The sequence below is a fragment of the Nicotiana tomentosiformis genome, chromosome 9 (assembly GCF_000390325.3).
Source record: "Nicotiana tomentosiformis chromosome 9, ASM39032v3, whole genome shotgun sequence".
Classification (NCBI taxonomy): Eukaryota; Viridiplantae; Streptophyta; class Magnoliopsida; order Solanales; family Solanaceae; genus Nicotiana; species Nicotiana tomentosiformis.
In genome coordinates, this window is record NC_090820.1 from 93,685,721 (window position 1) to 93,712,210 (window position 26,490).

General features: G+C 35.6%; 2 protein-coding genes across 7 annotated transcripts; both read right to left on the minus strand.

Moving 5' to 3' along the window:
• Positions 1 to 9,842: 9,842 nt before the first annotated feature.
• Positions 9,843 to 19,373, minus strand: LOC104107417 (uncharacterized). 4 transcript variants are annotated; one of them, XR_011411021.1, is made up of 11 exons: positions 18,939 to 19,203; positions 17,174 to 17,318; positions 16,688 to 16,778; positions 15,422 to 15,631; positions 14,980 to 15,218; positions 14,612 to 14,743; positions 13,380 to 13,447; positions 13,218 to 13,279; positions 12,616 to 12,756; positions 10,423 to 10,705; positions 9,843 to 10,036 (listed from the first exon to the last, which is right to left on the minus strand). XR_011411021.1 is itself a non-coding variant. In XM_009616216.4 (11 exons), the coding sequence occupies exons 2-10, from the start codon at positions 19,055 to 19,057 to the stop codon at positions 12,623 to 12,625; spliced, it is 1,200 nt and encodes a 399-aa protein (XP_009614511.1). In that variant the 5' UTR covers positions 19,058 to 19,095; positions 19,216 to 19,373; the 3' UTR covers positions 9,843 to 10,705; positions 12,616 to 12,622. The 4 variants fall into 4 exon arrangements, 3 of the variants coding, with proteins under 3 accessions (XP_009614511.1, XP_070041855.1, XP_009614513.1); XM_009616216.4 differs by adding an exon at positions 19,216 to 19,373 and having other exon boundaries at positions 9,843 to 10,705; positions 18,939 to 19,095; XM_070185754.1 differs by having other exon boundaries at positions 9,843 to 10,705.
• A 2,841-nt stretch (positions 19,374 to 22,214) lies between these two features.
• On the minus strand, positions 22,215 to 24,286 carry LOC117279441 (uncharacterized). 3 transcript variants are annotated; one of them, XR_011411022.1, is made up of 2 exons: positions 23,504 to 24,286; positions 22,215 to 22,747 (listed from the first exon to the last, which is right to left on the minus strand). XR_011411022.1 is itself a non-coding variant. In XM_070185755.1 (2 exons), the coding sequence occupies exons 1-2, from the start codon at positions 24,200 to 24,202 to the stop codon at positions 22,740 to 22,742; spliced, it is 600 nt and encodes a 199-aa protein (XP_070041856.1). In that variant the 5' UTR covers positions 24,203 to 24,286; the 3' UTR covers positions 22,215 to 22,739. The 3 variants fall into 3 exon arrangements, 1 of the variants encoding a protein (XP_070041856.1); XR_011411023.1 differs by having other exon boundaries at positions 23,233 to 24,286; XM_070185755.1 differs by having other exon boundaries at positions 23,611 to 24,286.
• Between the last annotated feature and the right edge of the window lie 2,204 nt (positions 24,287 to 26,490).

Below are 26,490 nucleotides of genomic sequence, written 5' to 3' on the forward strand. Positions count from 1 at the left end.
ATACTTCAGTACCAAAGGAGTTAGAGAAACAACATTAAATTTACAGAACGTCTACTCGGCGTGGACGTCACGGTTGCGTATTTTGGGGTGCTTCGGAGGAAGTACAGTGGTTGACGAGATTCTGGACTAAGAATTGTTTGTATGAAGCTTTACTTTTGTGATCATTGTATATAAATAGGGGTAAAGTTTACCCTAAAGAAGAATCAAAGAGTATGTTAAGAAATGGGTCAGCTCAACAGTGTTGAGTCAGCATAACAAAAGAAGAAATTGGCCTTGGAAGAGATAATTCTCCACAGGTGTTTGTGGCAAGCCTATGAAGAGGGCAGACCAGCCAATACAACACCGCCCACTTGGCTCGGTTCTCAGAGATACTTTTGAAAGAGTTTGTTTCCCAGACTCTCCGTAATGCATGGCATATAGGGTTTGAACGATTGCGTCAGGTCACCATGACGATGTCATAATGTGCCATCAGGTTGAATAAGTTAGCCCGTCATATTCCTACTTTGCTTCCTACAGCCAGAGAGCGAGTCCATAGACTCATTAAAGGACTTAATTATGATTGTAAAATTTTGTATGACTCGGGAGCTACAGACTGATACTTCATTTCCACTAGTAGTAGAAATTGCCAAGATATTAGAACGTGTTCGGGGTGAGGAAAAAAAGGAAACTAAGGAGACCAAGACGTCTCGAGGTTCTGGTGGATTCAGTGGATTCTACTCTGAAAGTATAAATCATTATGGTCAGGGCCTCGGGTATTCGGCCAGCCTAGTTCGCACATCGGATTAATCGAGGTGCTCTAGTAAGTTCTTTTAATGCACCACTGACATGAGTTTCCTACAATAATTATTCCAGCTATCTGGCACAGACTCAATATGAGTAGCCAAACTCGCAAATGCGTTGTTATGAATACGGTGTTACTAGACACATCTTGAGAAAATTATCCCAGACTCGGGAGAGATATATTTCATCAAAGCACTCGGTCTACGTGCCTCATTATAGTTACTACACCACCCACACGACCAGTTAAGGGTGGAGGATAGGCGGGTAGAATACGTCCTAGAGGTGGAGACTCAGCTATTGTTATATATTTTTTATGGTATGGTGGAGGTCGTTACATCAGATAGTGTCGTTATAGGTACGACCTCGATTTAATATAAAGGAATAATTTTCTTAACTTGATTCGGTTCTGAGTATCAAGACGAGTCCTCCTATTGTGCTCCACTTACGAGTGAGCTTCGTAATTCTATAATCTACTCATGTGTTTACTTCTGTTGGGAGGTTTTATGGAGATAACTACACCTATCATTCCAGAATGGACTCTAATAAGATCTGTGAGACTAAAGGTGCCTTTCTGGTACTTATTTCTGTATGTTTTGATGTATTTTCGGATAGTTAATTACAAATTGTGAATTATATGCCCTACCGGTGTGGGGTTCATTATGTGTTGTGATTTTGTTTAAAGAAAGTTATTTAAAAGGAGAAAATGGAAAGTTTTGATTGGCAAGATGTGCATATTACTTGTGATTCAGAACTGAAGCCGAGGTCCTCGTATTTTAAAATAAATTGATATGTTTAAACCAGGCTATGAGCTGCGGTGGAAGTTATATAAGGACGAGATCCTTGTAATAAAAAAATCTTATGTTTAAATTCTCCCTTGTGAAATTAAATTTGTACTATAGTACTAATAGGGAGTCATGCCTGCTAGGCTTATTTGAAAATTTTTGTATGAAGTTCTCTATGCATACTTGCCAAATTTGTGTTGTAATATTGAGTTGTAACCTACGAGGTAGGTGCCCGCCCAGGTGGCGTTAAATGTGACTCATTAATTCGGGTAAATAATTATGAGGTCTTCATGCCTCGCATCTCGTTATTAGTATTGTGAAGGTTTGAAACGAGATTTTTGTTAACATGAAGTTAATTGACGATTCTGTAATTGATTATGAACAGCTATTAAGACCAGATTGACCCAGAAGGGTTCCCCATTTAGATGGTCAGACGAGTGTGAGTTGAGCTTTCAGAAGCTCAAGACTGCTTGACTACGAAGCCAGTATTGGTATTACCCATAGGTTCAGGATCTTATACGGTGTATTGCGATGCATCTCACATTGGGCTTGGTGCAGTATTAATGAAAGATGGCAGGGTGATTGCATATGCGTCACGGCAGTTAAAAGTTTACGAGAAGAGTTATCTTGTTCATGACTTAGAATTGGCAGCCATTGTTCATGCGCTAAAGATTTGGAGGCATTACCTCTACGGGGTCTCGTGTGAGGTATTTACTGATCATCGTAGCCTTCAGTATCTGTTCAAACAAAAAGATCTTAATTTGAGGCAGAGAAGATGGTTGGAGTTGTTGAAAGACTATGATATCATCATTTTGTATCACCCCGGATAGGCCAATGTGGTGGCCGATGCTTTGAGTAGAAAGGTTGTGAGTATGGACAGTCTTGCATATATTCCGGTTAGTAAGAGGCCATTAGCTGCAGATGTTCAGACTTTGGCTAATCAGTTCGTGAGGTTAGATGTTTCAGAACCCAGTCGGGCTCTAGCTTACACAGTCGCTCGGCCTTCTTTATATGAGCGCATCAGAGAGAGGCAGTATGATGATCCCCATTCACTTGTCCTTAAGGACACGGTGCGGCACAGTGATGCCAAACAAGTTGATGTGGGGAAAGATGGGGTTATGCGAATGCAGGGTCGTATTTGTGTGCCTAATGTGGATGGACTTCATGAATTGATTCTTAAAGAAGCACACAGTTTCGGGTATTCTATTCATCCATGTATCGCCAAAATGTATCAAGATTTGCGGCAACATTATTGGTGGAGGAGAATGAAAAAGGATATAGTTGCATATGTAGCTCGGTGTATGAATTGTCAACAAGTTAAGTACGAGCATCAAAGACCTGGTGGTTTGCTTCAGAAATTAGAAGTTCCTGAGTGGAAGTGGGAGCGTATCACTATGGATTTTGTTGTTGGACTCCCACAGACTCAGAGAAAATTTGACGCAATTTGGGTCATTGTGGACAGGTTGACCAAGTCAGCACATTTCATTCCAGTGGCAGTTACCTATTCTTCAGAGAGGTTAGCTGAAATTTACATTCGTGAGATTGTCCGCCTTCACGGTGTGCCCGTGTCTATTATTTCAGATCGAGGTACGTAGTTTACCTCACAATTCTGGAGGGTTGTACAGCGTGAGCTAGGCACGCGGGTGGAGTTGAGTACAATATTTCATCCACAGACAGACGGGCAGTCAGAGCGCATTATTCAAATATTGGAAGATATGCTTCGCGCTTGTGTTACAGACTTTGGAGGTTCTTGGGATCATTTCTTGCCACTTGCGGAGTTTGCTTATAATAATAGCTACCAGTCGAGCATTCAGATGGCTCTATATGAGGCATTATACGGAAGGTGATGTCGTTTGCTAGTTGGCTATTTTGAACCGGGAGAGGCTCGGTTATTGGGTACCGATTTGGTACAGGATGCCCTAGATAAGGTCAAGATTATTTAGGATCGACTTCGCACAACTTAGTCTAGGCAAAAGAGTTATGCCGACCGTAAAGTTCATGATATTGCATTCATGGTTGGAGAAAGAATATTGCTCCGAGTTTCACCTATGAAAGGTGTAATGAGGTTCGGAAAGAAGGGCAAGTTGAGCCCTAGGTATATCGGACCCTTTGAAATTCTCAAAAGGGTGGGTGAAGTAGCCTACAGGCTTGCACTACTACCTAGTTTATCAGCGGTTCATCCGGTGTTCCATGTGTCTATACTCCAGAAATATCATGGTGATTTGTCCCATGTGTTAGATTCCAGCTCAGTCCAATTGGACAAAGATTTGACTTACGAGGAGGAGCCGGTGGCTATTCTAACCTGGCAGGTACGTCAGTTGAGGTCTAAGAGTTATCCTTCAGTTTGGGTGCAATGGAGAGGTCAGTTGGTAGAGGCATCTACCTAGGAGTCCGAGTCGGACATGCGAAGTAAATGTCCACACTTATTCAACAGCTCAGGTACTTTTTCTAACTCCGTTCGAGGACGAATATTTGTTTTACAAGTGGAGAATGTTATGACCCAAAATATCACCGTTAAATTTAACAAGTAATTCTGTATTTTAAGACCTCGAAAAAGCACCATGTATAATTCCTCGACTTGCGTGCGCAGTCCGTACAATTTTTCGGAAAGTTTTTATGTGAAAAATGGATTGAAGTGTGAAATAGATCTTTAAAACTCAACTGAGTTGACATTGGTCAACATTTTGAGCAAACGGACCCGGATCAATGTTTTGACAATTCCAGTAGGTCTGTATCGTGATTTGGGACTTGGGCGAATGCCCGGAATCGAATTCTGAGGTCCCTAGCCCGAGATATGTAATTTTGATGAAAATTTAAAAGCTTGAAAGCTTAATGACTTTTAAGAAATTACTAAAGTTGGATTTATTGACCTCGGGTCCATATTTTGGTTCCGGACCCCTGTGTAGGTCCACTATAATATTTATGACTTGTCTGCCGAATTTTGTGAGAATAGGAGTTGATTTGACGTGATTTGGACGTCTGGTTGTAAAAATATAAGATTTAAAGTTTTCTTGAAAATTTCCTTTGAATTGGTGTTCGATTCGTAGTTCTAGGTGTTATTTTGGCGATTTGATCGCGCGAGCAAGTTCGTATGATATTTTAAGACTTGTGTGCATGTTTGGTTTGGATCCCCGAGGGCTCGGGTGAGTTTCGGATAGGATATGGGATGATTTTGAACTTAGAAAATCTGGCTTTTCTGCAACTTCAGGCTTCTGGTATTTCCTTCATCGCGTTCGCGAATGTACTCTCGCGAACGCGAAGAGCAAAATGGGCTAGCTGAATTTTACTTCTTCACGAACGCGAATATTGGGTCGCGAACGCGAAGCTATGGGGACTTTACCCTTCGCTAATGCGACCAGCTCAACACGAACGCGAAGCTTTGGAGGCGTGGGGGAGGGGTCAGTTGTCCTTCTACGCGAACGCGAGCACTGGCACGCGAACGCGAAGGCCAGGGGGAAAAGCCTTCGTGAACGCGAAAGCCACGGGCTGCTATTCATCGCGAAAGCGACAGGCCCTTCGTGAATGCGAAGAAGGCCTGACGCATATGACTTAAAACAGAACCAAAACAGGATTTTTCCCATTTTTTCACAAACCCTCAATTATAACTCGACTTAGGGGCGATTTTTAAGGAGGTTTTCATGATTTCGAACTGGGTAAGTGTTCTTTATCATATAGTGATTGTATTTCATAAATCTAAGTCTATATTCATCATTTATTTCAGATTTAGACGGAAGAAATTAAAATTTTTGTAAAACTTTTCAAAAACGAAAAATTTAGATTTGAAAGTCCATTTGACATCAGAATTGGATAATTTTTGTATGGTTGGACTTGTCTCGGAATGAGTGTTTGGATTTCGTAAGTTTTTTCGAGATTTGAGACGTGGGTCTCACTGTCGAATATTTAAATGAATTTCGAATTTGTATCCGAAAAATTTGTAAATTCATATGGAATTAATTCCTATGATTCGTATTGAGTATATTGAATTATTTGTGAATAGATTTGAAACTTTTGGAGACAAATTTAAAAGGAAAAGTTGTGGTTGAGTAATTGATTGGAATTTGCAAAGCGAGGTAAGTGTCGAGGTTAACCTTGACTTGAGGGGATAGAACCCTTAAATTATTTGTTATGTGAAATGCATGTGAACGACGTATAAGCGAGGTGACAAGTGTCTATATGTCGTCAAATTAATTATTTGCGTATGTACTTGAAAAATCATAAATTATTTTAAATCATGAATTAATTATTATAATAATTGTTTCTCTCCTATTTTTTGTCAAATATTAATTCTTGAATTCCTGCATTAATTGTTACATGCTATTTGAATTATGTGCCTTAATTGTTATTTGACATTTAGCATATTAAATATTAAATTGAATATTTTCTCTCTGATTTTTATAATAATTTGCTATTTGCCTTGTTTGTTTCATAATTAAATCATAATTATTTTATGTTGGTTGTCTTATAATTTTATATTAATTTTTGTATTTATTGGGGAAATTCTTCTATAAGAATTGGTTAATAAATATGTTGGAAGAGCGGGTTGTATGTCGCAACAAGATTGATTATAATGAATATATTGAAGGATCGGGTTGCACGCCGTAACAGGATTGTTTATAATGAATATATTGGAGGATCGGGTTGCACGCCGCAACAGAATTAATTATAATAAATATATTGGGGGATCGGGTTGCACGCCGTAACAGACTTGATTAAAATGAATATATTGTGAGAGCGGGCTGCACGTTGCAACAGAATTGAATGTGAATATATTGTGAGAGCGGGTTGCACGCTGCAGCGAAATTGATGGAAATGATAATTGGTTATGACTGCTGAGTTTTCTTCAATTATTATAAACGAGTTACCCTATTTATTTATATTATTGTTGTTGTACTAATATTGCGTACAGGAAATGTAAGTGACCCGCCTTAGTCTCGTCACTACTTCGTCAAGGTTAGGCTCAGCACTTACTAGTACATGGGTCGGTTGTACTGATACTACACTTTGCACTTCTTATGCAGATTTTGGAGTTGGTCTCAGCGGCGTACCATAGACTTGCTCGGATTTCAGCTACTCAGAGGAGACTTGAGGTATAACTGCACGACGTTCGTAGTTCTGAAGTCCTCATCTACTTTACTTTAGCTGTGTGTTTGTTTCCAGACAGCTTTATTTTATTCAGACCTTTATTTGTATTTATTTTAGAAGCTCGTGCATTTGTGACACCAATTCTGGGATGGTATTTAGACATCGTTTTTATTTTATTTTATTATGGATTATTCACTATATTTTAGACTTTACTTCCGCAATTGTTCTTTGTTATTAATAAATTTAAAATTGTTTTAAAAATAGATAATATTATTCTAACGTTGGCTTGCCTAGCAAGTGAAATGTTAGGCGTCATCACGGTCCGAAAATGAGAATTTTGGGTCGTCACAATGTACACCCCTAGCTGCAACCACATGATGAATTTGGCCTTAAGTCTAGTATCATTCTTGTACATCATACATTTCCAAGTACTCTAGGATAAGTAGGCAGGAGCTGCACATAAATTTGTTTGGTCACACTACCTGGACCATTTTTAATCTACACTTGCTCCAAGATGTCTCTTGCTTCCAAAAATTTTCTTATGATCCAACAAGCTTGTTGGGAACTCTGACTGTATGTAACAGGCTGGCCTTTGAGGTAGAACTCATGAATCCATTTGATCCTAATATATCATCTTTGTCAGCAAGATCCCAGAATGTCTTAGCCAAAGCAGCTCTATATATTCCAGAATTAAAGTGCTAAACATAACCAAGAAGATTAGCCTTTCATTACATATTATATGTATAGCTTTTAACTCGATAAGAATATTTGAGTTTTAAGTTTTAGGCACTCATGGTCAAAGACATATACACAATAGAATTATAAGTAAATCTTTATAATAAGTTATAATTCACAATCTTATAAAAATGGTAACAAACCTGCTAAAATAAGATGTTAAATTACATTGATCACATAGTATTTATAATTTAAATCTAAAATATTTTAACTACACGAAGACATGCATTTATAAGGAAAGTAAATGTAACTAATGGAACTTCAAGATTTACCGAATATATAACAAGATACAAAGTATACCATTTTCCTTATAATAACATTAAACCCTAATTTCCCATTCACGTACATATAGAGAGTCACGATTCAAAATGCGTTACACATTTCTTTGATCTTTATGCCTAAACAATGCCTTCCACTTTTTACAAAAAAGAGGGCTTTAGAAACCCTAATCATAAGCAAAGAAACAATTCCCTCAAGTTGTTCAAAATAATAAAGGAAATTTCTCGTATTTTTAGTTCCTCAAATAATCCCTCCAAAAGTATAACAAGAACTCAATCTATGCCTTCTACTTATTCCTCAGTGTTAAATTTTTATGAATGTAGTTGTCATTATCATGGGTACGAAAGAGAAAAGATTCAGAAAAGAAGAAATATTTTGCATGGACAAGAACTGAGGAATAAGAGAGTTGACTGTGATGAGATTTCTATATCAGATTATAGTGAAGATGAAGAAGCCACGTTTGAGGAAAGGCAAAGTTTGGAGCAAAGAGCAGAGGAATTTATTAGAAGATTTTACGAAGATCAACGTATACAACAACAAACTCAGTGTAATCACATAAGTGGGGTCCGGAAAAAAGTAGTGTGAACCCTACTTTGCGAAGGTAAAGAGTTTGTTTCTGATAGATCACCGGCTCAAGCAAAGCACAGTCATAGCAGTTTTAAAAAGAAATACCGTAGGACCTTCACCATTCATATTGTTAGAGGCTGATTCAAGATTTAAGCTTTATGTATTCGACTTTATTGAGGACCCGATATTGCAAGGTTAATTCGCCTCTACATGTACTCTTAATTTTAGTTAGACGTATCCATGATTTAAACTTAATGCGGTCCACTTAAAATTATTATCATCGAACATATTGTGATATTAGATTATGGACTCAAGTTTCATATTTGTTGAGTTTTTAGTAATTTTTGATGTCTATCACTTCTTTCTTGAACAGTTTAACGATTAGATGCTGATTAACTTCTTACTTTGTTTTCTTTCTTTCTTTTTTTAAGTTCCAACATGGGTTTTGCGAGCATTTACGTTAAATGCATTGTTTAGATTATTAATGTAGTTTAACCGGTTAATTACACCAGTTTTAACATTTATTTTGCCTTGTATTATAGGTTACTTACAGTAATTACTCTTGGACACAGAGTAGTCAAAGTAATAAACACAAACAACAAATATTTGTTTGTAATGCAAGAAAATGCAATTATAAACAATATTTTTTTTATATATACTACGCCTCTAATTTTATATTCTAGTTACTAAAAGTTCAGTCATGACATTTGCTTAACAACTAATGCATCACTTTTTGTCAATTATATCAATTTATTAACACTGTTCTTTTACCTCTATTCAAGTTTTAACTCATTACTCTTTATTCTTATCAACGTTCATAATTTGAAATTGGTAAATAAATCTCTCTAAAGCTTATGAAAAAGAAGAAGAAAAAAAAAATCCTACGCGCTAAGGGAGATCTGATATATAGCTAAGACTTGGTGCTAAGTGCCAACTGCTAGAGCTATTTTTACGTTTAAAACACAATCGCTTTAGTAATGATTAATTTGTTTGGCCAAGCTTTTGGGAAGCTAAAATTATTTTTAGAATAAAAAAAAATATTTATTTTAAAAAGTTGGGGTGTTTGGCCAATCTTTAATAAAAAATAAGAATTTTTCAATAGTAGAAAAAGCGGAAAAAATAATGTTTTCCCACAAAACACTTTTGGAACCTTGACACATTGTACTCTAATGTGGCAAAGTGCTTTTCAAATTGGTTAGCCAAACACAAACTATTACTCTACAAAAATACTTTTTCGAAACACACTTCTGACGAAAATTACTTTTTAAAATAAGTAAATTTTAAAAGCTTGGCCAAAACACACTAGTCTTCCAACATAGTGAAACACATAAGAAAATCTATAACACGGACATGATTGTCTTTTAATTTTTAAAAGAACAATACAACTGTTATAAAAATTCTCAGTGTGTAAGGATTAAACTTGGTGAAGGGAGTAATTCTTTTCTCCATTTGATTTCATATTTTGGAGGCAAAGTAATTTGACAATCAATAGAATTACGTAATTATGGCCTTACAACCTAGATATTACATGTTTAATCTCCTTCAAAAGTACTTCTGTTTTATAAGAGGAAAACAGAGGAAGTTGGTTATGTATTTGAAATGTCAAACACAGACGGATAAAAGAGTTACACATCTAAATTCGTATAGAAAATTGAAAGATCCCCAATTCTTGAAAATGTAGATAAAAACAGGCGGGGCCCAGAACTTTTTTATATACAACGATTGTGTTCGGATCAACTTGCACGCATTTGATTATGTCACCGGGTATCTGCTACCTCCCAACACAGATACAGGGAAGTTTGGAACTTAATCTGTAAAGTCATTGGAAGACTCAATCAACTTATAACATGTTTGGCCAAGCTTCTCCAAGTTCAAAAGCACTTTTTTTTCAAAAAAAATGTTCTTTTTTTTCAAATTTGAAGTGTTTGGCCAAGCTTTTAGGAGAAAAAAAAGTGTTTCTGAAAAGCAGAAGCAGTTTTGGAGAAGCAGAAAAAATAACTTCTTCCTAGAAGCACTTTTGAGAAAAATACACTTAGAGACACTTTTTAAAAGCTTGGTCAAACACTAATTGATGCTTAGAAGTACTTTTTAAATTAATTAGCCAAACACAAACTGATTCTCACCAAAAGTACTTTTTTGAATAGCACTTCCCAAAATAAGCAGATTTTAGAAGCTTGGCCAAACAGCCCAAACATACCGTACAATCTTTTGTACTTCACCAAAACTTTTAATACAACAAATTTTCCTCCCCATTTGTAGAGCAGAAGATATCCCCATCTACAAACTGGAGTGCATATACTAGTTCCAATATTATTGTCAAGGTGAAAGTAAAACTGGTATCATCAATATGCATGGGCTCTCATTTTGATTGAACAGAAGTTATTTAAGAGAAGCTGCTGCACGCTTCTCTGGTAAATACTGCATTGACCTAACAACAGCTATGCCTCAAGTCCCAAATAAGCTGGAATCGCTTATTTGACCTGCAAAAACACAATTTGGTCATACACAATTTGGTTGATACTCTTTTCATGTTTGGATTATAGTTAACTGTTTTCTTTTCCTTCTTTTTCTTTTCCTTTTGATAGGTTTGAATAATCCTGCTATGTCCTGAAAAGTCAGCATTGATACACGTCTAAGTAAAAAAAAGGGAAAATGACAGTGTTGTCAAAGGCGAAAAGCTCTAAAAAGCGTTCTAGGTCTATTAGGGCATTAACTGCAAAGCGCACTAAAAGTGTGGACTTTAGTGAAAAAAGGCTCAATCAAGGAAAATATATTTATATATATGTAATTAAGAACATAGTAACAAATTCTTTCATAATGTTTTCCTTTACCGCCAATACACTTATTTTTGATTATATATTGGTTGTTTAGTGCCCAGGTGTGTCACTAGATATTCGAAAACCGACCGAACCGTACCGCACCGAACCGATTTTTAGATTTCTTTTTAAGAAACCGTAGGATTTTATATAAATCTATAACCGCACCGATAATTAGGATAGGTTTTTTATTTTATAAAAATAAACCGAGAAAATACCGAACCGTACCGAATAAATTTTACATGTGAAAAATATATTTATCTAGAAAGTTTAAAAATAATAATGCATTAAATTTTTCTTTGGGCCTTGAAATTTTATGCAAACTATTACAAGCCAACAAGTAATTAAACTCAAAATACTAATTCCTAAAACGTATTATGCTACATCTACTTAAACTAAGTTATTTCAAGTATCTTTATTAGCAAGACACAAAGTATTCTAGCGATAATGAGTAGCAAACTACAATGTATTGAATATGTTTTCTTTCATATAATTTAGATTTATCTTTTTGAATATTTAATCTTCTATAAACTTTATTCTTGAGTCTCAACTTGGTTAATATCTTTTCACTCGTGTAATTTATATTTTATTTGTCTTTGCTTGGTTTCTTTTACGTTCTTGTAGAATAGTTGATGAATCTATACTCTAGCCATCTTTCATTTTTTTTAATTCATCACCATTTAAACAGTAAAAATGTCTAGAGAGTTTTGTTAAGTCCTATTAAAGAACGTATGTTATTGCATTCTATTTCTACTGGTGAATTTTACATGATATTTAAAAAAATACCGAAAATTAACCGAACCGTTACATGATATTTAAAAAAATACCAAAAATTAACCGAACCGTACCGATACCGAAGAGAAACCGACATGATTGGGACGGTTTCGAAAAGTCTAATTTTGGTTATAGATAATAGAATAACCGAAAAATTGGTATGGTACCAATTTTATAAAATAACTGGCCGAACCGAACCATTGACACCCCTAGCTTGATTCACAATAAAATTCATGGGCAATGAGGCGCATGTCGCCTTGCCTTGCGCTGAAGCGCAGCTTAAGTGCGGCGAAGTGCCCTCCCTGAGCTTTTCTGAGTTTCAGGGCTTAAGCGCGCCTTAAATGAGCCTTTGACAACACTGAAATGATACTATATAGCCGCCCTCAAAATAATAGCCGAAAAATATATATTTTTTGTATATTTCTTGTATATATATATATATATATATATATATATATATATACATTTTTGTATGTTATATACAAAAAATATACAAATTGCATACTTCTGTTCAACAGAGAGGCAGAAGTCAACTTCAAGTTCAGTTTGTACCAAAGCTTTCACTCAGTATTCCAACACTAATCTCAGCAACACTTCTAAAAGCACAGCCAATTATAAAGGAACTTCTTCATCACTAAAATCTAAAACTTCATCCTGTTCAAATTACACTATATACATGGTTTATTCATAAACTAATATGAATTAGTTTCTTCCACACCTCAAAAGGTAAAAGTAGAATACTAAACTTACCAGCCGATCATGATATCCAAGCTAGGATACAGATAAGATTTAGAACTAACCTTTCAACTAAATGGCCAATTTTGTGAACTTAGCAACAAAAAGTCCGCTCGTATTAGATGTCAATGGATCAAACCGTAAGGTTTTCTGTATTCGACCACTCTTGCATGGCCAATTTTTAGCAGCCGTAATCTCTAGCAATTCTGCAAATAAATAAGAAAACTGAGTGCATCAAGGAGGGAAAAAAAAAAGGGGGGAGGGGGGGGGGGTCTGATAAGTGAAAAGGTGCCAGAGAGAAGAAAGCTTGATAGCTTCTTTCACGCAATTCATAATAACTCGATTGATGATTTATAATGAAGCTGGATAAACCCATTCTTGTGTAAGGTTTTGTTGAACTTTTTCACCTTATTGACTTATATTACAAAACTCCCGCTAACTCTCTCGTACCAATAAATTTAGAAGTCCCAGTCTAGTGTCATGAACACATCCAAACTGTTCCAAGTATAACATTCAAAACAGCAATTGAAGTAACTTTATTAATAGCTCTATGCAGTGGATAATGAAAAATATTAACCGCATATGTGATTATGTCTGGCAGCCATATAGTGAAATCACAAACACCCTAAGCTATCAGTTTCTAGATTCACAAATAGCAAAATTTTACCTGCAGATGTGTTCGCCGAAAGGAACCGCTCGACCACATCTTCATTCTGAGCAAAGGTTAAACTGTTCCGTACACAACACAGACAAAAAAAACGGCTTATGAGAATTTAATAGAATGAAAAGAAAGAGGACTCTGCAGCTCAGGGATACAAGTAGATAACACCTGCAAGTGCTATAGACAAGGACTCCCCCAACTCTGAGCAATCTGAATCCATTAATCAGAAGTTGCAGCTGCAAGAAACGGATAAATACTGTGAGGCAAAAACATAGGAGAAAAAAAACTTGAGCAAGGAGAAAAGCCTAGAATGAGGAATGAAGCACCAAGATAAAAAAGTTTCACAAAAACATGGAAATTTAACTACATGGCGCTGAATTTAGAAAGATTCACGTATTCATGAGGGATGATTTTGAGGGCATTAAAGTAGGAGGAAAAGAGAAACGATGTCCCAGTAAAATGTGTTACACGCATATAGAGCTGCAGAATCTTCCCAACCACATCTCACGAGTCACAAGAGACAAGTTCAACCTTTCTATGATGATAGCTTCCAGACACCAACTTCTCTTGAATGTTGAGAAAATTTAGAGTCTGAGACTGGACATCTTCTACAGCCTTTCATAATTAAAAGAAAGTACCTACTACTTAGCAGCGCACAACAGAAAAAGCATCCCCAAACTAAAGTTGAGCAGTGCTACTAAGACCTGGAACAAACATCATAAGTAATGGCAAACTTGGAAGTGCATTAAGTCACTTTGAATTCTTTCCATGACCTTTTCATCAGAAAGTCTCCAAATAAAGCATAGATTAAACGTAGAATCAATAGCGTACCCACCACATTGTTCAAATTCATTATTTTGTTCAAAAAAAAAAACTCAATATTAGTCAGCTCCCGCCTTTTGAGAATTAGAATCCATTCTTGAGGAAGATGAAAATATACAAGACTCAGGTATATAATATATGTGACTCAGACAACCAGACATTCGACAGGAAATCAGAAAACTACCAAAATCCACAAAGGGGTGCAAAGTTGCATCTTTAGATTCTCGTGGTTTTTATTCCACAAAATCCTAAACCTTCTATAAGTAATTGGATGCATCAATAAAACAATGAAATTCATGATATGCCTATTAATCTGACAAATTTTTATATTGTGGTTTTTTCATTTTCCAGTAAAGAGGAGAATTTTCATTAAAGAGGTTAGACATAAATTAGTATAAACAGTTTCAAACTACTACACTCACGACAAACCAAGCATAATGATCTAAATTATACTAATGTGTAGAAGCTATGAGCCAATCTCTCTTGTTAACGAATAACTATGCCAGCTGCAAAACTGGCTGAGTGTTTTCAAGGCAGAAGGTACATGTAGGTTTAAGAAAACAAGCTAACTTCAACACCTGAAGGACAGTCAGATCATCAGTTCTTTCTGCATCTAGCACGCGCCGCTGGAGGGTTGTCCAGCCCCATTGTTCAAATTTCTGAACATGCTTAATAGAACCATCATGGGTACATTCTGCATCCACAAGAACCTGGCTTAAACTCAAACCAGTCAGTAGTTATGGAGGACAATATAAGAAAATGGCTTCAAGCAGTTCAAACTGTTGAATAGGATCAATTCCAACCACATAATGATTGACATACAAGTAACTGAAACAAAAATCTTGACTTGATGATGATCAAGTTTTTAGAAAAAGAAAATAAGCCTTCAAGTCAGAGCTAAAACAAAGGTTAATAGAAAACATCTGGAGTGTTGGAACTAGTGTACCTTGTCATAGCCGAGCTGCAAAACCTCAGTCGTAGGCATTTTTTTATATAATTCATTCTTTGTCAGTCCAACCACCCCAGAATACCGACCATAAAATATAAGCTCTGGTTCTTGAGTTGGTGAGAATAGCTTGGAGACACCTTTTTCTCTCGCTATAGCTTCCTTCTTCCTTTCTTTCCATGGTCTGCGAGACTTCCACTCCCTATATACTTCAGAATTTTCTCCTGAAGGAAATTCATCTCTCAATTAATAGAAAAATTAAAATACCTTGAAAAGAAACTATGACCAGAAAAGAAAAAAAGGGAGCCCGGTGCACTAAGCTCCCGCTATGTGCGGGGTCCGGGGAAGGGCCGGACCACTATGAGCAGAAAGAGTTTGCAAAAATCATTAAAAAACAAAGAAGCATCTGCGGCCAAAGGTTATTGAATGCTAACTTTTTTACCATTTTCACTTTGCAACAGAGAGTCTGAACGGACCCTGACAGGAAGAAGGGAAAAACCGGTACCATCAGCAACAAAAAGACGACAATGGTCACCAAGACCATATTTCTGTAGCATGGTTCTACAGGCCGCTAAACGATGTTTTGCAACATCAACACCAGTCACAGAGCCCGAACTGCCAAGAATGTCCAATATCATACAAAGTTTAGCACCTAAAAGAAGATATCAAGTGAGCTACAAATTGGCTAAATGCTGTATCAAAAGTCTATACATGGTACTTGGAATTTAAGGGCTTTAGAAAAACAAGTGCTTCTACTGATCAATTAAAGAGATCAAGGAAACTTCAGTTTTCACACTAAGGTTTAACGCAAAAGAAATGCCTATGGATACTTCATATCTATCTTCATTTAGCTATTGCTTTCCCCGACCCTTGCCCACCACTTGTCCAAAACGTTTTACACATTATAGGAATTTTAGTTGCTTTGATGTGTATACTAATATTTGTTCAATAGATAAGCTTTGATCACTCTGTAAAAGCTGTCTTGTAAGAATATTTTTGTATGTATATGTACTTTTAGTGCAAGCTTATAAGATTTGTAGCAATTCGCTTGGTTAAAAGAGCATATAATCCATGGGGTGCTTATAGTTATATGGGCTTAATTTACTAAAACGTAGATATGAGTTTTATTTTCTTTTTAATGTCCTCATCATTAAATTTACCATGCCGTCTCATGTGTGCAGCAGCTACTTAGAATGGATATGACATACTGATTGCTATTACTTTCCCAAAGGATGATTTTTCATTTAAATTTTAACTTTTCCACTAATTATAATTCAATAAAAAACTATTAATTAGACTCATACTCGTATTTAAAAACAGGGCTAATATTTTCAAATTCCTGATAGATGGCCAACATGTATAACACAGAGATGACTCTTTCAACTCCTTATATTATCTTTCAACTACTTATATAAGTTTATAGGCATCAACTTATTCTCAAGCTTTCTTTATATTCTATATAACTTCTAAATGATAACTACTAAAACCACGCACAAGTGTCGCTTTGTCACCTAAGGGATTATTGTTGCAATATATTTAAACCTCTAGGTTGTTATGCTCTTGACAGATCCATAATAAGGTAGGTACCTCTTGCCATATCTTAACAGTGTGCCCGGAACCAAAATTCTTAGTGACGTGTGTGTGACCAAGTGCCAAAATCAACAGCCATTATAGAAGTTACTTGTTCCATATTTAAACCAGGAGTTACCAGGTGCGGCACAAAGATCAAGGACATGATCCCCAACTGAAATGTCCAAAGCTGTCACAGCAGCTCCAGATGCTGCATCAATTCCATATATCTGGATACAAAGACAAATAAATAATTAAAAATCATCAACTATTATAGAATAGGATCATATCTTATGATCATCCCCTAAGTTAGTTATCTCCAATATAAAACAGCCTGATTACGACAGGGTAAATTTTGCTTAGGCAGCACTCTCCTGACCACCAAGCCAACAAGTCAATTGTGGAGAAAAGTAAATAAAATAAAAATAATGTTGAAGATAGAGAAAGAGAGAGGTACATAATATTGTAAGAGCAGGACACAAACTTCTATCTAGGCTAATCTTTAGACAATATCAAGGGAAAGAATTTCCTCAGGATAGTTTTGGACATACTGGAAATAGATAACTATCTCAAGACTCAAGAGTATAATATTCACCAAGAGACTTAATTAAAAAGATGCCTTCACCTTCCCTTCTTGGTATGCCTTCGAACTCGCAATTCGAACATCAGGTGGAAGATGATAAAAATTGGGCAACCAACAAACTCTTTCAAGCTTGCATCTAATATCAGCTTCAATTTCTTCAAGGAAATCCTCATAACCGGGCTTTAACCTTCAAATAGAAAATAATGTGCAAACATGTCTATGAAGTCAGATCTCTTGCGTCAATTGTTGTAAAGCACGTCTTCAATATCCTAAGAGTGTGTTAGGTAAGGCGGAATATGTTCTCACGGAAATATTTTTCTTAATGAAAGCATTTTCTGATGTTTTGTTATCTTGAACTGGTGGAAGATGTTTTCTCAAAGAAAAATATTTTCCACCAATAGGAGGAAAATGACTTCATTTATTTATGGGCAGAAATCAATTCCTTTGCTAATATCCCAACTATCATTCCACTTACTTCAATCAACAGTTAAACAGTATTGTCTACTTCTATTTATATTACCAAAACACTATCATTGTGTCCTATACAACACCCTGTAGATTATCATATAATTTTATACGCAACCAAACACCGGAAAATGATTAAAAAGATTAGTTCACATGGTGGAAAATAGGTTAAACATTTTTTATGGGAAAAAAGATTTCCAACACAAAATGTTTTCCTCCATATCAGATGCACCTTAAGATATTACTCATTCATCAAAAAAGTTTCCTTCAGCAAGCTTGTTATACACTGAAAGTTGTGTACAAGAAAACATATCTACCACTAAGTGTCAGCATACAAGTAAGGCTTTGCTAACTAGATGTATATGATTCTACCATTCCAGCGAATTTCTCCCAGTGGACATATCAGAAAGCATATGCAAATAGCTTATTTGCAACCCCACTTGTTTAAACTTTAAAGTTAATGATGGAAAAACCATACAAATAAGTACCAGAACAGGAGTAAGGACTTTTTAACTGAACTAGAAATTAGATGTTACGTAGCATAAACTTTATCAGTTATGGTTGACTATGACAGGTTTTATAAGTTGTAACAATGCTAAACGGTTGTTTCGAAAAAGGAATAAGCTTCAAGAGTATCACCACTCTAGGTGTGGCCTAGCGGCCAATGAAGCTGAAATGAGCCGTGGGAGAGACTAGGGTTCAAATCCCAACACTTGCAAAAAGTGGTAGGCGATAATTTCCTGCCTGCCTATACCTTGATGGACATAATTATTTGGTAGCAACGCCAGTGGGAGGTAGTAAGTACTCGATTAATCGAAATGTGTGCAAGTTGACCAACACCATGGTTATTTGAAAAAAAACAAAGTATTACCACTCTATTCCCCCTTATTATCATGGGAAGCGAAAGCTGAAAAGCAACTAACAAGACACGTGCTGGAATAGAAGTAGGAGGAAACAAGCCAAATAGATACTCCATCTATCTCATTTTATGTGGCACACTCTCCTTGTTTAGTCAGCACTCGGTGCCAAAAAGATTGATACATTTTTAATTTTTCAAAATTTCCTTTTTCGTTTTTAACTAACTTTAAATTTCCCATTTTACTCTTAATGAGATGATTTATAGTCACACAAATATCAATGGCTTGTTTTAGACTATAAGTTTCAGAAGTCCTTGTTTCTTTCTTATATTTTGTGTCCAGTAAAACGCCATCACATAAAATGGGATGGAGGGAGTACCTTCTACTTTGCTACTTATATATTGAACAATTTGCAGCAAACAGACATTTGAAAATGCTAATAAAGAAAACGAGCTAATGGAATAGACATTTTTTGCCAAAAGTACCTTATATAACGAGGTGTGGAATCACTGGTAGTATAAATAGAAGGATCCAAGCCATTCTGTTTCAGAAAATCAAGAAAAGCATCTGGCAGAGGTGAAGTTGAGGTTTCTCCCACATCCATTATTCCAGATAACTAACAAAGACAATAACTTTATAGCCCTGAAACGTAACCCATTAGTTTATCCTTTGAAAAGCTCTTCAAATACAGAAGTCTTCGTATAGAAACTATAAATAAATGGTGGGATGAACCAAAAAGCAGAAAAATGGTGTCGGAAATACCTGAAGAGAAAACCGTTGGATCAAATATGCTGGAAAATTGTAAAAAGAACCCCAAAATTCACTAAAACAAAAAGGCCGCGCAGCCAGAAAAACGTCAAAACTAGCAGAATCCGGCAAGCAATTTTTTCTTTTTTCTCTTTTGGGCTTGGGCCACAGTCTACTAGATGCAGGAGCAACTGCACAGATAGCCATTCTCAGGAACATTGTTTCGAGATTAGCCGGTATTTATGTTGTCCTGAAATTTTAAACTAAAAAAAATAATTCAGGATATTTTTGTCCTGAAAAACTGAAATTTAGTATGACTAGTTAATTTCTAAATAACAGCCCTTTAGAGTGGCTATCTGGTGTTATTTCTACTAGAATGCGGTGGACTCGCTTTGCAAGTGCATAGATAGTTATTCTCAAAGATGCTATTTAGATATTAGTCAATACTTATTTTGTCCTGAAATTTTAAAGTAAAAATCTTAACTTCAGGACAACTGGGATATTTTTTTCTTGAAAATTAAACTGAAAAATCAAAATTCAAGAAATACTGCTAATTTCTAAAGAAAAACACTTTAGAGTGGTTACCTGGTGTCATTTTCACCCATTGTTTGGATATGGAAATTCGCAAAAATAGGATAATTTCGTGAAAACAACACGGACTAACCAGTTTTCGGACTGATAATTGAAAAATAGCCAACGTTTGCAAAGTCATTGAAAAATAGTCATTATTTTGCTGCAACACGAAAAGTTCCAGCATAATATATTGGGGATTGATACACATGTGTATGAACTTCCAGTATATTATGCTAGAACTCCACCATACGGAAAGTTCCAGCATAATATACTGGAGATTAGAGCACATGTGTATGAACTCCCACCATAATATGCTTGACAGGTATATTATACTGGAACTCCAGTAAATTATACTGGAACTCGAATATATTATGCTAGAACTCCAGTATATCATGCTGGAAGTTAACATGTAAAAAATTCGAACTCTAGTATATTATGCTGAATATTTTCGGATTTTAAATAGTGTTTTTGTTCAGACTTATCTTTACACGAAAAGTGGCTAAATTTCTATTACTTTTGATACCGTGGTTATTTTTCAATTACCACTTGTAAATCTGACTATTTTTGTATTTTACCTGATAATTTCAATACACTGTTTTCTGTCTGAAGTTTTAGAAAAATAGCATGCAATAGAAAGAATTAAAAAGTACACTCTTTCAATTGTTTGTAAGTTTTGACAAATGGCCAAATCATTGTTTGTAAGTTTTGAGAGATAGCCAAATCATGATATTGAATTGGTCACAAATTTTGCCATATGGCATTGTAACACCAAATTTTCGCATCGAGAAAACTAAATAATCAAGACTATAAAATTGCGTAACAAATGTAGTAATTGTCTTCAATAAATATTGAGTGTTACAATGTCTATGACGTCCCTCTGATTCTTCAAGAATGTAAAGTATTTCAACGAGCTTGACTTTGATTCGATTCAAAGGCTTGTAAAGCTTGGTCTTGAATCTCCTTCTTGAACATGAATTTGGATTTGATCACGAACAAGTAATTTGATCTTGAATGCCTTGGTATTTGATTTGGCTTCGTTCTTTGTCTTGAACTTGAACCTGTAGCTTGTAGAGAAATCTTGTTCAAGCTTTGAAATCCAACAAGGAGATATCACAAAATCTTCACCGAAGAGGTAAGGCTCTAACCCCTAGTCTTCAGTTTTGAGTTTGGGTAAAGATGGGTGATTGTGAGTGTGATTCTTGGAAGTGAGAGTATTAGTTATACATGTTTGTACCAATAAGGTTGTGGGAATATTGTTGAGTTCAGATGGGTAAAGATTGGATTGAAAATGATAGAAATCTTCAAAGACTTTAATTGAGGATTTGAAAGGCAATCCGATGTCGGAATTCAATAATTTTTGTATGGTTGAACTCGTATCGGAATGGGTATTCGGATTTGGTGAGTTTTTTTGGGATTCGAGATGTGGGTCCCACTGTCATTTTCGGATTTTAATTCGGAAAAATTATAATTTCATATGGAATTAGTTCCTACGATTCATGCTGAGTATGTTGAATTGTTTGTGATTAGATTTGAAGCTTTAGGACACGAATTCGCGAGGCAAAGGTGTATTGGAATCTTGAAATTGGTCGTGAAGCAAGATAAGTGTCATGGTTAACCTTGATTTGAGGGAATAGAACCCTTAAATTATTTGTTAAGAGAATTTCATGTGTAATGACGTATAGGCGAGGTGATGAGTGCCTATACGTCGTCAAATTAATTATTTGCATAATTACTTGAAAAAATATAAATTATTTTAAATCATGAATTAATTATTATATTAATTGTTTATCTCACATTCCTTGCTCAATATCATGTCTTGAATCCATACTATAATTATTACATACTTATTGATTTATGTGACTTAATTGCTACTTGACATTTCGCATACTAATTATTAAAATGTCTATTTCATACTTAATTCCCACAACTAATTGCTACTTGTCATTACTTGTTTCCTAAATAAATTATAATAATTGTATGCTTTGTTGCCTAATAATTTCTTATTAAATATGGTATTTATTGGAGTATTTTTACATTTAAGAGTTGTTTAATTATATTGTTGGAGCGGGTTGCACACTGCAACGGATTTATTTTTAAGTTTATATTATTGGAGCGGGTTGCATGCCGCAACGGAATTTAATTGAAAGATTATATTATTCGATCGGGTTGCACGCCGCAATATATTTATTTTTAAGTTTATATTGTTGGAGCGGGTTGCACGCCGCAACGGAATTTAATTGAAAGATTATATTGTTCGATCGGGTTGCACAACGCAACGGATTTTATTTTAAGTTTATATTGTTGGAGCGGGTTGCACGCCGCAACGTATATAAATTGAGGGATCATGACTACTGAATTCAGTGGCGAAGCTAGAAAATATTTCAAGGGTGTTCAAACTTGAACAAGAAAAAAAATTCTCAGCAAGTCGGTGCACCAAAAAATTTAAATCAAACAACGTGATATCGAGCTAAATTATAAAAATATGGGTAATAGTACGAACAATTGGATTAATCCAAACTAATATAGAGAAGCATCGAAAAGAGATTCTACTTATTACAATTGTACTCGACGAGACTTCATCTCTTGAAATGTTTTTATAATAGACTCATTAGAAACAATACTAAATACTTCTCTTTCTACATAAGGCACTATGCAACCGCTTAAAAAGTCATCATCCATTCGATTCCGCAAGTCATTCTTGATAAACTTCATTGCTGAGAAAGCTCTTTCAATGGTTGCAGTTGCAACAGGCAGAAGCAACGCAAGTTTCACTAAGAGGAATACAAGAGGATAAACTGAATGCTTCTTTGTCTTAACTAATCTTTTTGAAAGATCAGAAAGCCCATTTAGAATGGAGAACCTTTCATCAAAATCACGAACATCAATAATGTAACTCGCAAGTTGATTCTCAAGAGCACTCATCTGAAATTCATCAAAGTCATCAGGATACAATTCAGCCATCTTCATTATTTTTCTGATATCAAAACATGAAAATGAGTCAATTGGATTCAAACAAGCAACTCCATGAAGCAAATCAGTCGTCACTTCGTCAAAACGATCATTAAGTTCTTGAAGTTGCCAATCAAGAACTTTACAAAATACATCAACACGATAATGATGAAAGACAGTATAATCAGCAGGTTTTCACCGTGATCTTCCAGAGTTAACATATAGATCATCAAAATTAGGCACCAAAATATCATGCTTGATACAAAATATAGATACTTTATCAACAAACAAATCCCATTCATCATCCCTCCTTAAAGTTTGCAATCTTTTCTTTGCTACTTGAACAAGTAGCATGGCATTTGCAATATCTTGCTCTTTTTTTTTGTAAGGATACATTCAGCTCATTAGTGATTCCCAAAATATCTGTCATTAAATACAACAAGAAAGCAACCTTATATGTTTGACAAGCTTCAAGATACCCTGATGCCTTAGCTCTATCATCTAATGTACCTGCATCTTCAACAAGAGTATCAAGAACATCAACAATAGAGCCAAACATACGAATAAAATTTCTAAATGACTTGTAGTGAGATTCCCAACGAGTATCACCGGCTCTAACAAGACCAAGTTCTTGATTCAAGCCTCTACCTGTTTTTAGTTCACCCATATCTAATGCCTCTCGGAGTTTTTCGTTTTGAGAATCTCGAAATTCATCCACACGTTTAAAAAAAGCTCCCAACACATTCAAAATATTTGAAACCAATAATACAAGTTCACCTACATGAACACACTTCTTAGAAACCGCAACAAGAGTTAGTTAAAGTTGATGTGCAAAACAATGAATAGAATGAGCCGATCTACTTTCTTGTTTAATCAACTTCTTAAAACCTTTAATATCGCCTTGCATATTGCTTGCCCCATCATAACATTGTCCATGTATAGAAGATAAACTTAAAGAATGATGAACAAGTACATCGACAATTACTTTCTTTAGAGATAAAGCACTTGTCTCCCGAACATGAACAATGCCAATAAACCTCTCCATCACACTTCCTTTTTTATCGACATACCGTAAAACAATAGCCATTTGCTCTTTGCGTGACACGTCTATAGACTCATCAACTAATAAAGCAAAGTAGTCACCATTTAGATCCTCTATTATAGCCTTAATAGTTTCTATCTTACATGCGGTCACAATTTCTTTTTGAATATCTGAAGAAGTCATCTTATTATTTTTTGGAGCACGTTTCAACACAAAGGGTTTAATCTTATCATATTTATCCGCATACCATGAAAGAATTTCAATAAAATTACCCTTGTTTAATGACGTTTCACTTTTGTCATGACCGCGAAATGCAAATCCTTGATTCAAGAGAATCCTTACCACATCAACTGAAGCATTTAAGCGAAGCCAATACTCACGCTTAATTTGATCAGACTGTTTGTCAAATGCAACAATAATAGACTGTTGTTGCCGCATTAGATCATCACAATTTCTATTTGCTTTATTATGAATGCTATTTGGCAAACCAACATGTTTCTTAAAACATTCTTTTCTGTTCCAATTCCTAAATCCTTTACTCGAAAAAACATCACCACCACCGTGATGAATACTTTCGCCCTTAAATAAATAATAAGGTAAACAATATGCAGCATCGGTACTTACACTATACTGCAACCAATTAAAATCATCAAACCATATAGGATTAAAACGACACTTAAATCCAGAAAAGTCAGATTGAGGGAAGTCATGATATCGAGGTTGGCAAGGACCACCTTGAATGTATGCCCTCCTTATTTCATCGCGATGGTTTGGATGATACTCCAATATTGGAGTTCTTTCAGCTGGATCGGATTGTGGAGCAATTGTATCAATTTCTTGTCTTATAGAAGAATGCGAGGGAAAATCTGATTGATTGGCATTTTCTTCTCTGTTAGATGGATTTTGAGATGCAAAACTTATTTTTGGTACTTTGCTGTAAAATTTCAACAAGTTCATTGCAACTTCAATTCCCTGAATGTATAAAGTAGTTAAAACATATTATTCCTAAGTCCGAGACACACAAAATCAGTAAACTTTAACTATTACTCAAGGATTTACATGTCTTCCTATTTGTGCTCAAATATCTTAAGTAGACCCTTTTTAGCCACAGTACTAAACCAAAAATCAGAGAACTTTAATATTTAATAATTAATACCAAAACTCAAACTTTGAAGCAAAAAAGGAAAGGGAAAGACAAAAGTTTCTAAGTTCTAACCAGTTCAAATGTTCAATGGAGAGTGGAGACTAGATTAATGGAGATTGGAATTTTCTTGTTACATTGTAGCTTCGCCCCTGGCAGCAAGAACTTCCAAACCCAGAACTTCACTTGTCACTTCTCACTTCTCAGTTCTCACTTGCAGTAGCAGAGAGTTAGATAGATTGGAGAAGATAGAGACCAAAATCACTTGCAGTACCAAAATTACCTAGGTTTTGCAGCAGTAGGGATTTTGATTTATTTATTCCAATTTTTTGTTTTATAAATATTATTTGTTCCAGATTTTTATTTTATAAAGTTAGTCAAACAGAATTAACGACGTCATTTATTCTGTTTGTCTTTTTAAAAAATAAAAATTTGGAATGCAACAAAAATTGTGGAGAGTGAAGCTCGAACCCGCGCCCATGAGCCCTCTTGAGTCTTGACCACCCTTTGCCACTGAGCTATGATTCTTCATTGTTGCAAGGGTGTTCAATATGTATTACATGCATATAAATCTAAATTATTTTCTATATACACAGTGTTAATTTTCCGACATTTTTCGACAAAGGGTGGTCTTCGCCCCTGACTGAATTGGCTTCAATTTTTGATATGATTTACCGATCTTACTTATATTCATGTTATTATTATTATTAATGCGTATAAGTTAATGTAAGCGATCTGCCTTAGCCTCGTCACTACTTCGTCGAGGTTAGACTCGGCACTTATAGAGCACATGGGGTCGGTTGTACTCATACTACACTCTGCACTCTTTAGGCGCACAATAGACTTGCTCGGATTCAGTTATTCGCAGGAGACTTGAGGTATAGCTGCATGGCGTTCGCAGTTCTGAAATCCCCTTGCACTTTATCATAGTTGTGTATTTCTTTCGGATAACTTTATTTTCATTCAGACGTTATTTGTATTATTCTAGTAGCTCGTGCACTTGTGACACTAGTTCTGGGATGGTATTTAAACATCGCTATTATTATTATGGATTATTCACTTTATTTTTGTATTTGTTTCTTTATTATTAATTAATTTAAAATTGTTTAGAAATGGCTAATATTATTCTAACGTTGGCTTGCATAGCAAGTGAAATATTATGCGCTATCACAGTCCCGAAGGTAGGAATTTAGGGTCGTGACAAGTTGGTATCAGAGCACTAGGTTACATAGGTATCACGAGTCACGAGCAAGCTTAGTAGAGTTTGAAGGATCGGTACGGAGACGTCTGTACTTATCTCTTTGAGGTTGTGAAGTTTAGGAAAAATATCACTTATTTCTTATTATGTCATGCGATTTTATTCTGACATCGATGATTGAACCATTCTATTCTTATTCTCTCGTAGATGGCGAGAATGCATAATACATCTACCAACGGACAAGGGCCAGAGCCCCCCGTGGAAACTATAACCAGGGGTAGAGGTCGAGGCCGAGGTCGTGCTAAAGGCCGAGGTAGAGGCAGAGGTAGAGCTCAGTTTAGAGCTCGAGCAACAGCACTTGTTATAGAACCTCAGGAGGAGATTCCA

Bases quoted from the DNA above. Each gene is read 5' to 3' on its own strand.
- LOC117279441 (XM_070185755.1), bottom strand. From the start codon at position 24,202: ATGCGGCAACAACAGTCTATTATTGTTGCATTTGACAAACAGTCTGAT.
- LOC104107417 (XM_009616216.4), bottom strand. From the start codon at position 19,057: ATGGATGTGGGAGAAACCTCAACTTCACCTCTGCCAGATGCTTTTCTT. The intron at 16,779-17,173 runs GTGAAGGCATCT...CTTTGTATCCAG, and splicing joins AGGCATACCAAGAAGGGAAG to ATATATGGAATTGATGCAGC. The intron at 13,448-14,611 runs GTGTTGAAGTTA...CGTTTCTTGCAG, and splicing joins ATGATCTGACTGTCCTTCAG to CTGCAACTTCTGATTAATGG.